The sequence below is a fragment of the Trachurus trachurus genome (assembly GCF_905171665.1).
Source record: "Trachurus trachurus genome assembly, chromosome: 13".
NCBI classification, from domain to species: Eukaryota; Metazoa; Chordata; class Actinopteri; order Carangiformes; family Carangidae; genus Trachurus; species Trachurus trachurus.
In genome coordinates this window covers 28,989,982-29,007,432 of record NC_139892.1, presented here as the reverse complement: position 1 = coordinate 29,007,432, position 17,451 = coordinate 28,989,982, and the positions used below count along the sequence as shown (strand labels likewise).

Sequence of the window (17,451 nt, the reverse complement as noted above, 5' to 3'; positions counted from 1 at the left end):
GCTGTCACCGACCCTTGCCCCAAAAGCAGCAGGAAGTCCGGAAAAAGTCAGATATAGACAGGCCTGCTGTTTCCTCGACCTCATACAGTGGATTTCAATACCATGTCTCATCTCAGTCTCTTATAAGATGGGTTATGACCTACTTAGACAGACTGGCTGGTATGCTGACATCATTGGTTGTGTGAGTTCAGACATGAAGTTTGGATGGGTTCACAATCATTGGGTGTGTATGAGAAGATGATTAATGACTAGCCTCTGAAACTCAAATTGAGGCTCAGATACCTGGTTCAGTTGTTCCATTGGACAGTTTATTACATCATATCAAGTTCAGAGAGTCTCCCACAGGCAGCGATGACCACATTGTTCAGTCTGCTGGAAATAAACATGCACACTCACAGTGACTGGTTCTGTTGAGTCACAGCACTAGACTGATTGAACTGCAGTCCTGAGGTCTGACATGACCTTTATGACTTATTGTTTGGTTAGGATATTTTTCTGCCCTGCAGAGCACATGTTTTTCATCTGCCATGCCAACGTTTCAGTGAAGTACGGTCAATTATACAGTTACAAATTTTCAAACCCAGAAAATTCAGGATGTCCCATAGCCTACATCAGTTTATGCACACTCATCTAAGCTTACTGACTATTTTGGTAAATTTGGCGTTCACACATTTTAAAACAAAGTGCTGAGAGTCTGCACAAAGTTTAGCTATGTTGACTGAGTAAGCGCAGTGTAGGAAAAGTGCTGCATAACATATGCATGTTTTTTTTAGCAAGGTAAAGAGGTAAACAGCCTCGCACAGTTAACTGAAACCAGCACAGTGTGCGAAGGCAGAGGCCTCTCTCCATCTGCAGAAACTGGCCAGTAGGAGCAAGAGAGCATTTGGCCTCTGGGGGCCGATTGCCAACTGCCCCACTCCTCTTCCACCCCGCCTCTCGGTCTTGTGCTGTCCATGTCCACTGCGGCAGTGTCTGCCGTACGCTCCATGTTCCCTGGGGCCTGGGGCTCCAATCACAGATGCAGGCAGCCCCTTCGTGGCTCTCACACTCCCTGCCTGTGTGTTCACTTTTTGGCTGCCTCCGTCTCTTTGCCTTTAAGTGTGCCTCTCAATTGTAGAGGTTGGCTCTTCACTCCAAGGGGCCCAACTATCGCTCCACCCCTCTCACTCTTCAGGATTCAGGCTGCAGCGATGTTGGAACTCTTGGCCATACTCATGGATCCATTTGTTTGCCACTGGAACATGCAGAGAAATCCAGACAGACACCAAAGCATTAAAGTTTTGCTGCCCTTGCATCTTTTAAACATTAGATAATTGAGTTTGAAAAGTAAAATAATGTAAATTAACTCATGTAGCCTACACCAAATACTTAGTTTATACCTCTACCCTATTTCAGAGAGAACGGGAACTCTTCAGGAACTACTCTATTACTGTATTTATTAGCTATACTTATTAGTTACTCTGCAGATAAAGTTTATACATACAAAGCATTTTACAATAAATATGATGCGGTTTGTACAACAATACACAATAAACACATTTCCTTTCCATACGTTGAGTACTTTGCTTGATTTTACTTGCAACAGTGTATTTTTAAGTCCTGAATATTTCCTCTACAACCGCTAAACATTCATTTCTGATACTATATAGGATTGCTAAAAACAACACAGTCACCAAATGCTTTTGCAGCTGCTTTGTAATGATTAATGTCTGTCTGATATTTTTACTGGGTCCCTAGCACATGTTTCAGCGTTGGGAGTTTGATTGCCTGAGCCAACCGACAGCAGATGTTTCGCTTCCAAGATGAGCCCTCAGTGTCTAAACTGTACAATGTATCATCTCTAAAGGCATGATGCAGCACAGATGTGGCCTCACTGTTATACAGTGGCTCCTGTATAACAGCAACACTGGGAACCAACGTGACACTAAGGCAAAAAGCTCAATGTGTTTTATAGACCAACTTGTTAAGTGCTGTGACTTGATTTTTCCATATTTACATCACCTCTTGGCTCCTGTTGCAGCATCATCACATCATATCCCAATCCACTGAGTCTTACCCCATTTGTCCCCAACAAGCACAGGGCAGCCAGCATGCAGGGTGTCTACATCTCCTTGACCATTTCTGTGGAGGTTCCACCAGAAGATGGCAGCTTTCTGTGTGAAAAAGACCCACTAAGTTAGAAAAGTGATATGCTTTCATGGTTTAAAAATATAACCCACAACTATCTTTATCAGTCTTTATCAGTTAATCTCACAGTTATTTTCCTGGTTAACCGATGAATAATTTGGTCTATAAAATTCAAACAGCAGTGAAAATTATCTTTACAGCTTCCTAAAGCCCAGGTTATAATCTAATCAAATCTCCTGTTCTGTTTTGGTCAAGAACCCAAAGATATTCAGATTACTATATCATGAGAAACAGGAGAGAAGAATATCATGAATAATCTGTTATCAAAGAAGTATTAATTTATTTTAAATTATCTCAGTAATGCCCTGAAATTGCAAAAACAAAGTAACTAAGATGGACAGGCACATAATTAAGAAGTCATATGATATGCAATGTAGGCTACATGCTGTCACAAGTAGGTAAGTGAGAACGGTCAGTGAAAATGTTATTGAAGATACAGACTGGTGTCAAGATTGTTTTTCTGTGGACTATCAATGTATCGTTAATCTACAAATAATAGACAGAGCCGAATTTCAAGCATAATTATGTATTTCATTGGTCATTTGATCAGTTTATGAGCTTCAGTTATTTTCTGTTTAAACAACCAGGGAGGGAGATGTCAGTAAAATGAGAGGTGAGAGGTTAAACCCCAGGGATGGCCTGCTAAACCTTCCACTGCAGCTCATTTATCAGCTTGAAAAAGCACCAACCTCCTCTGAGTCTCAACTAGATACAACAGCAGTGTGGCGGTTAAAAATCTCACGGCTGATGTTGCTATGATGTGACCTTTGGCATTTTGACAGCTGCACCAGAGAATGTGAAAGAGGTGAAAATAAACTGGCTCGAGGCGAAAATGACATGAAGACAAAAGAGGCTGCTTTCAGTTACTCTCACACATTCGCAGTGTGTTTACCTCCACGACAGGGGCGCTGAAGTTGGCGTAGATGAAGGCTGTGGACCCACCTGCCTCGACAGAGCTGAGCTGTGGAAAAGAACATTCCTTCAGAGCTGTGTCTTGTGTTTATAGGCTTGTATTTTGAAAAGCCACTCTGTCTGCTGCACTGCTTTCAAAGCCTCACAAAAAGCTATTCTTTTTGTTATCACTATCCAGTTCTACTTAGATAGTCACATTGGTTTCTTAATGATAACACAAAAAAGAACAAATACAACATCCAAAAGGCAAAATTATAGTAGTACACTGTGTAATGAAAGTCAGAGACAGAAAATAGAGCTTGGTTTATGTTTGTTGCTGGACAGAACATCTATAAAAGTGTAATTTAGGCAGTGAGGTCAGATCTAGGTAGGTTGTTCCAAAGCCTTGCAGCTTTCGTGGCAAAAGCCAGACATCTTTGTTTTTAATTTAGACTTTGGATCAGCCAACAGGAACCAAGAACCTGCCCAAGAACTTCTGGCTGCTCTCGGGATCATACAGGGTTACAAAAGCCAGACCTAACTCACATATATCATGAAGGTTGCCACTCGATTTCCAGTTTTCAGTCTGAACACGGGACTTGAAGATGACTGGTTATATGAAAATGCAAATAGACAATCAAAAGCAGCAGTAAATAATTCGACTGTTCAACAACACTGCAATGCAACATGTTTAACAGGTCTACTAATCAACTTACTGTAGCATGGTCAAAGTGGGGCTCATAATGGCCACCAATCCCATAATTCACCACTTGGAGGTACTCGCCATATGGGTGATTCACATTCAGACCTGTGAGCATTGAGATCCTCTGATCCAGCTTCCCAACTACAGAGTGTGCAGAGTCCTTCAACCAGGCACTAGGAATAAGACATATCTATTGAATTATCTACCATTTACACACTTGGAAGTTATTTTCCCTGCAAATGAGTGAAATTGAAAAACTCAACTTCTAAACAAGCTCTTGAATAACTGTTAATAGTGAACATGTCATAAACAAATTGTTATAAATTACAGGGTATTGTAGATCATTTGTACCTCTTGCTGATGCGGTACTCTGCTGTTGCTTGTTTCTCTCCGGATGCCACCACAGACCTACTCAGCTTGTTGGCAAAGACAGAAAACAACATCTTATGTTTGTGATTGTTATAGGAGTCAAACTTTACTGTCCAGCTGCAAACCCTGACAAAGTGTGAGTAATAGCATGAAAATGTGCTCCAAAGGCGTGTCCAAAATTAAAACTAAGAGCAGATCAGACTAAATAATCTCAAGATGCCACGATGACAGACTTGCATGTAAACTCCCCATCGTGTTTTGGACAATAAATTATCATTGTAAAAAACCAACAAGAGGGATGCAGAGATGCACAGACTTCACCACCTTCCCTACAGATCCAGTTTCAAATTTCCTTTTGCCTCAAAGTAGACCTCAAAGCCTGAGTCTGGAAGGGGGGTCTGGGGAAGTCCAGATGTTTTGAACCAAGTATTCCTTTCCTTCACACTGAATTCTGCTTATGTCATAGTGGTGGGTACATAACACACGTTGTTCTACACAATATTTCTAGTTAATTTTACTGTTCAAAAACCTACATGAACTAATGACTTCAAACATGAGTTCATCACAAAAGATCTCCACAACAGCAGATCTGTTAACTCAATACAGACTTGCATTCGCATTGGTTCTCAAGGTGCTGGGATCCAGCATGAAGTCTAAATCATGCTCATGCTGAACCAATACTCCTCACTGCTCCAAACTAATACTGTACCCTGAGCCTGTTTTCAATCAGCCCACAAGCTGACATAATGATGAAATAAGTACAGGGCTTTCCATTTGAGCAAAGGATGGAAAAGTCGTTGAACAATGCCAAAACCTCACAGAAGCTATAGGGCAGTAGTTTAGTTATCCCACCAAATATTTGCCAAAGTTATTGAGTCAGCAAACTCTGAGTAGCTTTCATCAAATTTTCATTTTAGTTAGTTGTATTAGATTGATGCTCAAGCTCTGTGATAGTGGACTGAATTTACTAGAGGAGCACCGCTGAGTAATTTGGACAGTTTGAGACACCCTGCCAAGTTTTCACAGTAATGTACACCTCATTCCTTTACGCAGAACTAGATGTTTGGAAGCAGACCAATTATTCCTCCATAGGGTCTTTCCAGGAGCTTTCCAGCAGGAAAAACTACATGGTTGGCTTAGACCCCAGTAGCCAGAGAGCCTCAAAGCAGAGCACATTATCAGGAAATATATGCAAAATAATATTTACAAAAAAATCCCTTTTGATTCACATCATTCCTCTTGATACAAATTCATTTGACCTCATAAAGGTTTAACAAGCAGAATGTACTTTAAATATATATATATATATATATATATTATTTTCTTTTTAAACTGCCCGTTATGCAAAAGTGGCCTTTTATAAAATTATACTGCTATATGATTTACAGTATTAGACTATTACAACAAAGGAATTAACTTGTACTGTCTTGCATTTGGTCTAAGTGGTGCTGCTTTGAGCTATACAGCATAAGGAAACTCATTATATGTTTGTGTATAAAGTCGGAACCTGCAAAGTAACTGTCAGAAAATGTACTATACATCCCTGGAGTGGAACTAAAAGTTGCTTAAAATGAAAATACTCATGTGAAAGTAAATTAAAAATGTACTTCTGCAAAACACTTTGGGCATATTGCTAGTGATACAAATGTGGGGGATGACCAGGGATGCCTGGTGAGTAGGCTATTCTTCTTAATTCAGTCAGCAGACATGTTGGGCTCCTGACAATAATGTCATAGGACAACTGTTGCATTTAATTTACTGTAGGACTACTGAGAGACTTCCTGAGGGTTGGTCTATAAAAGTTTGACTCAAGGAGGTTGATGTCTACTTTAGGACATGGCCAATGGTAAATATCTCCAACAGAGATGCACTTGAAGTGAAAGGATAACTTCCATAGCCCTGCTCAAAGGCTGCAAATTTAATTACAATTTTAATCCCAGGAATGCAAACATCTGGGATAGAAGAAAATATAAACATGTGTTGGGAAACATCCTAAAATGGTCAGTAATACCAATGGAGCCAACCCTAACAAAGACGCAATATATTCTAAACAAACAATATGAACATGGAGAAATAACACTAATCCTTGTACTGTTCTACATAACAAAACTAAGGAAAGAGAGGAAAATGTTGACATGATTCTCTATGACGATAGATCTGTTTCTTTTAACAAACTGAACAGACTCTTTTCAGCTTCACCAAGACTTAAGGACTTAATTGGCTTAACTGGTATATTGGACACATACTGTATCTTTTTTTTTTTTCACCCATGAATTATGACACTTACGCCTGGTTGAGCGAGACTCTTGACATCTTCAGCCTCTGTGTCAGTGAGGAAGTTGTGGTAGAGCACTACATACGGCCGCAGGCTCAGCACTTCACGTCTTACTGGCAGCAGCAGCAGCCCGGGATTATTGTTGGTGAAGTAGTCACAGAATAGTCTGGGGTTTTCAAAATGCACTGGCTGTTAGGAGAAATAGGCATCTGAAGTCCATTAACAAGATCAAAACAGGAACTTTTTCTTTGACAGCCACAAATTACCCTAAGCATTGTTCCATCCCCACTTAAGTTTTTTTATGGCCAGAGAAACTTACATCAGAAACTTGGATCTTGATGAACTCTTTAAATGAAAATGGTGAATTTTGTAAATCTTTAATTAACTCTTTAAAGAAGAGTGAATAACAATTAAAACATCTTTTTTTGTCACGGTGTCTTGCTACCAGACTATGTGTCTCTGTGCTGGTTGGACTGTCCTCGATGAATTCCTAAAGTCATAGTAACCAAAGGTTGAATCCTATGGACTTTGTTGCTTCATGATTTTTTCTTTGCTGGTTCCTGGTTGCATTACTGTAGCTTCTCCCTTTTCCCTTCCATGCATTATTTTAACACATGGTATGTGTCCACAATGATGGATTGTGGTGAATACCTGGGATCCTTGGGTCTGGCAGAGTCTCTCATAAGTTTCCCTGGTTCTCACATGTTTGGTTGTGGGTCTCCTAAACCCACTGACCCTGGGTGGACTAGCAGCGACCAGCAGTTTCTCATATTTCTCAACATTCTGCAAAACTCTCCCATTCATTGGATCTGAAATGAAATAAATGTAGTGCAGTCAGATAGACATGTCACACTGTTCACAGAGGGAGAGGCTGTAAAGAGGAATTTACAGGGACTGTTGCAGTAGAGAGTAAGGATTAACAGTAAAGGACAATTTCAATAAAAAGACGTACCGTAATGCAATAACTCCTGAGATAGACTAAGAGCGTAGGAGACGTTTCCTGTCTGAAACAACAAGGGGAAAATCAGCGCATTTCCAAACCACCAATCATCTTACAAACATTTTTATGTCCTTCTCCCTACTTTAAAATGAGAGAAGGCCAGGTGATCCAGGGCATCCTCTAAACTCCCTTCATTCTCTGGGCTCCACTCGCCTCCTGTTCCCCTGAAGAGACGCACTGACTCTTCCAACCACTGCACTGAGTGGTAGTAATCTTCCTGGTCGTAGGCCACCTGTGCAAAATGACACTATGGTTACTTTAAATTACTATTTGGCAATTTTAGGAGAATGCACAGTATCTCCACACAGTAGGTCCAGCACATGGCGAGGTGAGGTTTTAAGATTGTAGATCTGAGACTTTAGTAAGGATCGTATCCATTTAACAGCAGTTAAGTCAAGTTTTGATCTGGTATGAGTAGCCAGAATCAAACCAGTTTCTTATGCCAGTTCTATCACAGCATGCAGCTGGAATCATTTTGTTACCCTGGCATGCTGACTTGGGTCATGCCATTTAAGGCTACAACTTCAATTGAATGGAATTGAAAAAATTGCATTTTTCAGTTTTTGGCAGGTAGCAGGAATGTAGGATTGTGGACCTTTTTAGAGTTATATGGGATGCCTTTTGAATGTGTTTAGGTGTTGTTAGCTTATCTTATAACTGTGCTAAATTGTTCTGCTGTTCCCATGTCTCTTTATCTTTGTGGAATTGATTTGATAAAATCTTTAATGAGAACAGCTTTGTTTAAAATTCCAAACAATCATTTGCTGCAATAAATCTTCTACGTCTTGATGTTACAGTAGAGTATGGCTATAACTGACACTGAGTTTCATTATCAATTAATGAAATACTGTTTTCTCAATAACTAATAATAATAATAACTAATTTTTTTTTTTTTAAATGTCAAGGAATGGTGACTCCTCAATGTAATTTTTTTCGAGCATTTACATTTCTTGTTTAACCAAGGGATATGTTGTGCTATAAAAGTCAAAGAAAACAAGCAATTTCAGAAGCTTGATCCAGCAAATGTTTGATATTGTGAAAAGAAAAGTCCGTTTACATATTTTACAGAGTGTCACTGCATATGATTATGTTAAAAAAGTAAAACAAAATTGACAATACTTTTGTGGCTCCATAGGGAACTGTGTCAAATTGATTAAATGCCTGATGTGCCATGACTTGAGTCAGCATCAGCTGTCACTGAAGACTGCAAGTTTGAAAATGATAAAAATCTAGGGGTGTGGAGTTACATAGAAGTGAGCTCACCATACTCCTTCGTACACCAAATCCTTATCTCTGCCTGAAGCTCGCTGCCTGAGGCTATACAGTATAAGCTGCTTTTAACATAACACACCCAACTCAATGACCCAGTTGAGGGTGGTCAAGTTGCATTGTGGACACTTGATTTTGACAAGAAAGACAAATGCATACAGTAAAATTGTCAACATCAGTTGTTCTGCTGCATCAACTTCCGATCTTTTTTCACTCACTCTTAGCTTCCCTTTCTGAGCTGACTTGACTTGCAGGGTGTGGACTGAAAGCCTGACTGCACAGAACTAGGTGGCATGTGGCTCCTCCCGTCACAGATTATATCCACAACCCCTCCAGACAGCACACAAACAAAAACACCATTGTAGCATTTAACCCCCCAAACAAACACTAACTCACCACTCAGCTAATTAAACACACTGATGGGCCAGCTCTAACCTACCACTTCATGGCACTACACCCCTTAATTTTGGAGTTGTTAGTCTGCCTGTAATGAGCTAAAGAACCAGTGCACTCTTTTAACAATAGTTGACATTGGGCCGAATGGGTTGAGCGGGCGCCCCACATGTAGAGGCTTTGCTGCATGTTGTTCCCCCTCTCTCTGCCTCCTCATTTCCTGTCTCTCTCACCTGTACTATCCATTAAAGGCATAAAAAGCCCCCAAAATATACTTAAAAATAGTTAATATTCATCAGATCTTCTATTTGCCTAAGGAAAGCTTTAGACAGGTTTAAAATAGCTTCCAATGAAACTGACAAGCTACAAGCGTCTGTTAACACACCCTGGTCCTAAAGGGCAGTTTAACAGCCATATAAAAACATTTGCAGGCAACTCTTAAGAACACCCCCAAACTAAGTATCTCAGTTTACAGATTGCCTCATATATATTCTCAGTTTCAGTACAAGTAAGAGCAAGCTCTGCTCCTCACTCTGAACGCCTCTTACTGTAACATCTGCTGTGTGAGATAATGTTTTTTCCATACAAGAAGATGCCTCTCCCCCACAATGCCCTGCCCTCACACATCACCACTGTACATAAACAGTGGAATCTACTGTGGGGAAACCTTTTTTTTTCTTTCTTTCGTACTTGTAGCATATTCATCTGCACATGAAATGAATTCCCAGGCACGCAATGGGAACAATCCCACTTTTTCCAGGCCAACGGTCTGGATTCCTACCACACAATGACTGACAGAACTTTGGGTTGGGATGTTAATCAGAGAGGGACATTTTCACAGCAGCCTCTTCCAGCATCTATCCATTTCATTTGTTGAAATGGGCACTTGTAGCTTATCATTAGCTAGAAAAATGACCATATAAGAATGACAGACTTTCCAGCACACTGGGTGACGAATAGACAACAGCGGAAAGGAAACATTCCATACATCTGCGTCATGACATTTAGGAGGGTGATGTTGCACAATATTATATTAATGTTGTAGATGCACTTACTAGATAATAGATAGTTAGCATGCAGATTAAGATTACAATAAAGAAAAGATTATTTAAAACAAAACCTGTTACCGTAAGAGCTCCTTGTCGCATTTCAAATGTTGTTTTAGTTGCATGAGTAAAATACTTCCCCTCAAAATTTCTCAGATGGCTTCAAAAACTGACCAAAAAGGAGAAAGTCCTTAATATTTCACTGAAAAAATAACCAAAATGACCCAACATTTGTGTGACTTAATTTCTCACTAATCAGTCAAATGCCCTACCTATTTCCCTTGGAAGGGCCTAATGCATAGGTTGCAATCACTACTTAATTATCACTACTAATTTTGCACAAAAAGGTAGTTAAACCTACCTCCACCTCAACAAGGTGCAATATCAGAATGTGAAATTGCTGGGTAGATCCACCAAAATTAGAAATTAGTTTTAACTATGCTATGAAGCAATAAAGGAAAATAATGGTTTTCATACCTTTCCAACCATGAAGCAGTCATCACCTGACAGTGGGACAGAGACTGTGGGCATGTAGATGTCAATAGACTTCCCATGTGTGACTCTCTGGAAACGACCCCTTACGAGGCTTGTAACTTGGAGAGCATACACATCCTGCAGCCTCATCAGCCCCTTAGCGGCCCCCTGGACGTCTTCCAGTTTGGGCAGTTTGGCCTCATCTTCCTCGTAACTGGACCTGAGGGCTGGACAGCAGAAGGCCAAAAGGTGAACGGGGGAGGGTTGGGTGGTGACAGCAGAGATTGTGGGGGTCTTTGGTTATCAACACCATATGTGTCTGTGAAGAAGCCAGCGATTCAACCTTGTGTGTTCTCTGAGGCTTCGTTGCTGTAGATGATATTCAGCCACTCGGACTGAAGCCGCTTGATCAAAGTAAATGCCACCAGAGGGTTTGCCATCGCTGACCCAGGGCCTTCGTAAAGTTCAGCATGGATATCAGACACTTTGGCATAAAAGCTGTGTGAAAGGACAGATATTGTTGTTACAAAAGGAAAGAAGAACACTCAGTTTCACATGTAGTTAGTGAGTTCTGGGAATCTTTAGATGCTCCTGAAGATATTAACACTTTAGTTAAGAAAATGTCCTCCAGGCAGAACAAGAAGAACACCTTTAGGCAGGTGTAGTGGTGTCGTAGCTTTGACCACACAGGGTAATAGAGAAGCTGAATTTGTTGAATCAATTAATCTTGAATCTTGGCTGATGCCTGACATGATTCTTTGTCCAACCCCACACCACATAAAAGTCACCACAACTGAGCTCCTGTGCTAAGTTTTATGGTAAAAATGGCTCCTTCATAAAACTTGTGGCTTACTTCCACAAGTTGATACATGAGCATAAATTGATGGGAGCTCCTAAAAAGTTTTGTTCCATCTTTCATTTTCTTTACAAGTTCAACATAATGAAAGTCTCTGGGCAAGAGAAAGATATCCTAAAAAATTTCTCCCGTCACAATTTATTGATTCTTACGCTTGAAATCAGACCTCCTATAAACATTTAGTTTAAGAGCAGGATTCCCAGTTGTGCCTCTGAAAACGTGACCATATCCAAGTAGGCTCCACGTGTGCTCTTATCATCAAGGGCAAAACTTTGTTCCATTATTATTCACTGTCTAGAGCAGCTCCTGGAACAGTCATGATGATATCAGCGCCACAGAGCAATTTGAGGGAAATTTTCCTTTAATTTTCATCAGGTATAATTGAGTTGTACTGATCTCACAAATCTGTAGGGATATCAATGAAAAATGTCATTCATGCATGGGAATGGAAAAGCTTTCATCCAAAAGTGTGATCACCATGCGTCATCATGCATGACACTCACCGTTTGATGTCCGCCAACCTCTCCATCTCGTGATCAATATAAGTCTTCAAGTAATCGATCAGTTTCCGTTCAACGCGGATAGCTTGCTTTACGTTCTGCAGCGATGTGTACATCTCTCCTGAAGACACGTGGATCACAGCTACAGTCAGAAGACCCCAGCTGAAGTAAAGTCTCAGACAATTCATCTCCAGTGCAGAAAGTAAACTTTGCCTCGCTCCAGTTCTTCGACAGCAGCTGCGGTGAATGAGGCCCTCTCACTTTTACTGGACAGCAGCAAAGAGGATCTCTCTCTCTCTCTCTCTCTCTCTCTCTCTCTCTCTCTCTCTCTCTCTCTCTCTCTCTCTCTCTCTCTCTCTCTCTCTCTCTCTCTCTCCCTCGGATCTGGGATCAGCTTTCACCGACACGGCCTGAATTCAACGACATCAATTAGTTTCTCATCTGTGTGCACATCACCAGGTTTATTTACTCCATAGAAACTCATATGAAGAAGGATCCTACCACTTTATAGACTTTGGTTCAACAGGTGGTGACAGTTTTGATAAAAAAAAATTTAAAAAAATAAAATAAATAGTCCTGCAAAAAAAATTGTAATTGTAATTAACATGTCATCCCGATTATTTAGTTTTAAATGTCATTTTAATGCTTTAAAGTGAGTGACTAATCGAAGTCATTCAATGATGATTATGATAAGTTTGGGGTCAGAGCGACACCTGCGGGCTAAAGCTCCGTATAACAACCAGATTGTACTCTCTAGTAAGCAACTGTAGGCTACTTGTATTTGTCTAGGAAGACGATTCGCCTCTTATCCAAGGGGATTCAATTTGAGAGAGAGAGAGAACAATGACCTGGATATATGAGAATATTCATAAAACCAGACAGTAGTAATGAGCTCTCCTGCAAAGACATCTATAAATTATCTGTAAAATGTGTTATGAAAATTAAAAAAAAAAAATCCCTGTTTGTACAGTTTTGCAATTAACTGGAGAAAGAAAAATACATAAAAATATTTCCATCATAATATCCTACGACAACAAGGATGCTTTCATTATAGAAAGGGATAGACATATTTCTACTGACTAACCTCATTGCACTATTTCTCATTATGGTTTATACCTCCAGATGTGTAAAGAAACTGCTATTGATAGGCGACACATATTAATTGGAAAACCTTTTCTTTCTCACAAATGTCATCAAAATCCCTCAAAGTTCACGTATCTTGCCAATGGGCCCCTAATCAGGACACTTTAAAGGAAAGGGTCACTTAAAAACTCAGCTTATTGCTCTCCTTTGGGCTAAAACTTTATGTGGGAACCCAGTGGGAACTATTGAATCAGTGAAGAAACTGATGTTTCTAGCAGTGAATGGTGTGTAGATCTAAAAAAAAAAAAAAAAAAAAAAAAAAAAAATTGGCATGACAGGAATGGGTTATAATAAACTCCTAAAGTGAAATATTCCACAAGACAATAACCTTACTTTTCGGTTAAAAATTACCTGTATTAATTGTATTGTGACATTGAGCCTTGAGGTTGTTTTTAATCCTAGCAGACAACAAGATGTTGTTAGGATAACGAATGAGGGATCCACTTGATGCATCAATACACCAATCAATCACACCTCTGTTATGTTTTTATTGAACTGCTTTTCAAAATAAAGTTATTTCAAAGTAAAACCATTTATTTTGAGAATACTGATTTTTTTAGTGCTGGACAAATATGGAGAGACTGGAGAGAGGGTAGTTACGGTACACACCTTTAGTGTAACAATACATTTAGAGGAATTATCTCATTCTCATTTTTAAACAACTACCGTTCGGTCTTATGAATGATATTCTTTTGTGTGAAGTGATTTGCTGAAATCTGACCCGTCAGCATTACCACAATCAGTTCATTATCATATATAAGACACTATTTCTACTGCAATACATTCTACCTAATAATGCCCATACATTTACTGAAATAGTGATAAAGAAGCTGCACAGGTTGCAGGAAAAAGAAAAGAAAAGAAAAGAAAAGAAAAGAAAAGAAAAGAAGCTGTGACACAGTTTTGACACATTTTGACCAGCATAGAACATGGTACTTGGACTACATTTGCATATACATTCAGCATGCTGATTTGTGCATGTAAATATTAGTGTGCTGCATTTAGCGTGCAGTTAATCACACATATCTGCATGATCAGCACTACATGTTTACTGGGAAAATGAGAAGCTGCATTCTAGAGTAGCTTCCCAGTGTGTTGGCTTAAATTCATTCACCACTGAGTGACCTTTATTCATGCCACTCAGCCAGATGTACCAGCACTGCCTGGTTTATGTTTAACAGGGGTGGATCTATAAAAGTGTTGGTCTGGTCCCAAAAAGCAGTGCTGTGGTTGATTTCACAGGGCAGCAGAGGTCACAAGAGGTTTAATCAATTCTCTAAGAATCACACATTTTGTAGTAGTCTGTAAATGTATATATTAGAACAGTATAACATTATTGTCATTTTTATTGTCATTACTGAAATATTTTACCAGGTTTGCTTTGGATTAAATTTAGACATTTTAAGACATAGAACACAGTTGCATGACGATACTTGGTCAATTGACAATGACATGGTCTATTATTATATCACATTTCCGATTATTTAGTCCACATCATTTTGTAACACCAATTTCTATTAAAGTCTATTAAGTTTGTTTTTTTGTCCCATTATGTGACAATGAGCTGCCTATAGTATGACTGATCAGATGGAACAGTGTTTGCTGCAGCTCTGATTTCTTCAATGACACCACACAGAAAGCTTTAGCTGCAATTTAGTTTGGCCTACAGTCTGATACAGATACATTTTTATGACAAAAATATTTACCTTTGAGGAAGAAACTTCACTTCATGCTTTTTAAAGGTTCACCATTTGTCTGTTAAAGATATTGATACTGTATTACAGAAGCTTCAGATAAAGAACAATGGATGTGATATTGTCTGCCTTACCGGGGTTAGGGTGCATTAGGAAGACTTTCCTAATGGCCAGTGTGAACAGGGAAATAATCAGAACATGCACACACACACACACACACACACACACACACACACACACACACACACACACACACACACACACACACACACACACACACACACACACACACACACACACACTGTTTGAAGACAATCTTGAAAAATGAACTATTCTTAAGACCTGTGGCTGGTTAAACATCACAAGTACATCCTATAACATTTGTGTGTTGAATGGGTGTCTGACTTTGCGTTTGACTTTTGTTGAGCAGCAGAGGAATGTTTTCCCAATGTGGCCCCTGAGGCTCTGATCTCTGAAGCCATAAATGAGCGGGCTGAGAAAGCGTGGGATTAAGATGAAGGAGAAGTAATTAAAAAAGGCAATGTCTTCTGGTGCCCAGTTAGCATGCAGCACTATGAGAGTTTCTGTGATGGGGTGAGTGAAGGCAAGCATGCACAGCAACAACTGAAAGCCGTGGAGCAGCACAGTGTACATGGCTTTGCTCACAGACTCTCGGTCCTGTCTCATCTTCCTGGTTTCTAGCAGGATTTTCACATATGTTACGAGGATGATGACAGCAACAACTGCAAAAAATAGCACACTTATTGCAGCTTTGAACAATTTCTGGAGTGGAGATGAGTTGATAACCACAGTTTTGCAAAGCACAGGGGTAGAGAAAACATCCACAGAAGGATCAGGTTCCCCAATGCAGAAATCAATGATAGGGAAGATACAGCTAATGAACCAGGCAGACAGAATAATGATCCAGATACGGTCTGAGCGCCAGGTGGTTGGGCACCGGAGGGGATAGAAGATTGAAACATAGCGCTCCAACGACATGGTGGCCAGGATCAAGGGTGTGTTCTGGAAAGTGGCAGTGGATATGAACAGTAGAGGAACACAGTACACAATAGCAAATTTCACCTGACTCATGACAAAGAGGAAGAGCAGCACAGAAGATATGACCTGGAGGGTGTCATTGATCAACATGTAGGCAAACAAGATATAACGGGACGTGTCCAAGAACTGCCTGTGAGACGCAAAGACGTGCAGCATGACAGCAATGCAGCACATGCAGATGCAGAAGAAGGGGATTACCACACACACCTTGATGATTACAGACATGCTGGATGTTGCATTGGCTGAAAGTTCAGTCAGGTTCTGCATTTTGCAGCTGCGCACTGGATCACACCTGTTAATGAAAGCATGAATAAAAGGTCCATATGCATACTGAGATATGAAATGAATACATGGAAAATGTGCATAACATGATTTCAGTTTAAATCTCCACACACTTAGATAAAAGAACAACTAAATACTTAATAATTATGAGAAAACACCAACATAAGAAAACATATGGCTTTGCCTTTAAAACAGTTCCATTTAGACATTCAGAATAAAATCACTCACCCAAGAATATACTCTTCAGCCAGAAGATTTCAGATTTCAGTTCTTACTGTGTGATTTACGTGTGATGACTCACTCAAATATGTTCTACTGAGGGTCGATTCCTCCAGAGATACATTAGTTTCATGCTGTCGTCATAAAGCATTATGTTTGTCATCATCAACAGATTTTAGTGTGGAGTTGGACTAAAGAGTTTTTATGGAGGCAAGGCAAGGCAAGGCAAGGCAAGGCAATTTTATTTGTATAGCCCGTTTTTACAAACAGTTTGTCTCAAAGGGCTTCACATAGCATCATAACAACATCCTCTGTTCTTCAACTATTTATGTGATACATGACCTTCTACCAGACATGCATGTCCGACTATGCTTAAAAAAAAAAAAAAGTAAAACCTTTACCTCCAGTCTATCACCTCCACTACATTTGCCATGCATACTACATGCAAAACTTATGATGGTTATGAGAGTTTTTTTGTAAGTGATTTAACAAACTAAATGTAATCCACTTTGACTAGCTATACTACTTTCACTCTGACACATTAGTATTATTCAAAAGATATAATACCATGGTGTCGCTATCTGAAAAGTTGCCACTTACAAAGCATTACACTGTGGAGAATGGTTTTCCACAACCTGGAAACCATCTGGAAATCTTTTTTAAGTTATACCTGATTTTCATTATTATTTATCATTTGGTTGTCAGCAGGTAAATATGTTTTTTGATCCCTGTGTGATTAAAGACTGGAAAACCATTGAGGAGAATGTGGAGGAGAATTGATACAGATACTTCAATAAAACAGCAAATATGGCAGAACCCAAATATAACAGTGAACAAAAAGGTTATTAATTGGAAAAAGTGGAAGGACAGTGGAGTAACTAGGCTTTGTCACATTCTCTAATAGTAATTGCAATTGTTTTAAAAACTTTGATGAGTTAATCACTGATTATAATATTCCAAAGAGTGAGTACTTGAACTATATTACCTTACAGCACTCTATTGAAAAATGTGTGTCGATAGATAAGCTGAGAACTTGCTTAGGCTACACACATTTGAAAAAGTTCTTTACAGTCTTAACCAGCCAAATAAAA

The 17,451-nt window shown here is 39.5% G+C and overlaps 2 protein-coding genes across 2 annotated transcripts; both read right to left on the bottom strand.

The window, feature by feature from the left end:
- Nucleotides 1–300: 300 nt before the first annotated feature.
- p4ha3 (prolyl 4-hydroxylase, alpha polypeptide III) lies at nt 301–12,255 on the bottom strand. The gene is made up of 13 exons (XM_083985084.1): nt 11,967–12,255; nt 10,951–11,105; nt 10,611–10,834; nt 7,508–7,657; nt 7,378–7,429; nt 7,077–7,234; nt 6,438–6,614; nt 4,133–4,197; nt 3,795–3,954; nt 3,625–3,687; nt 3,080–3,148; nt 2,057–2,153; nt 301–1,234 (listed from the first exon to the last, which is right to left on the bottom strand). Exons 1-13 carry the CDS (start codon nt 12,149–12,151, stop codon nt 1,164–1,166), a joined length of 1,626 nt encoding a protein of 541 aa, XP_083841210.1. The 5' UTR covers nt 12,152–12,255; the 3' UTR covers nt 301–1,163.
- A 2,917-nt stretch (nt 12,256–15,172) lies between these two features.
- Nucleotides 15,173–16,126, bottom strand: or95a1 (odorant receptor, family 95, subfamily A, member 1; the record flags this gene model as incomplete). Its single annotated transcript, XM_083985702.1, has 1 exon — nt 15,173–16,126. One exon carries the CDS (start codon nt 16,124–16,126, stop codon nt 15,173–15,175), a length of 954 nt encoding a protein of 317 aa, XP_083841828.1.
- Between the last annotated feature and the right edge of the window lie 1,325 nt (nt 16,127–17,451).

Bases quoted from the DNA above. Each gene is read 5' to 3' on its own strand.
- p4ha3 (XM_083985084.1), bottom strand. From the start codon at position 12,151: ATGAATTGTCTGAGACTTTACTTCAGCTGGGGTCTTCTGACTGTAGCT. The intron at 7,235-7,377 runs GTACGTCTTTTT...ATTTCATTTCAG, and splicing joins TCAGGAGTTATTGCATTACG to ATCCAATGAATGGGAGAGTT. The intron at 1,235-2,056 runs GTAAGACTCAGT...TGCATGTTCCAG, and splicing joins GCTTGTTGGGGACAAATGGG to TGGCAAACAAATGGATCCAT.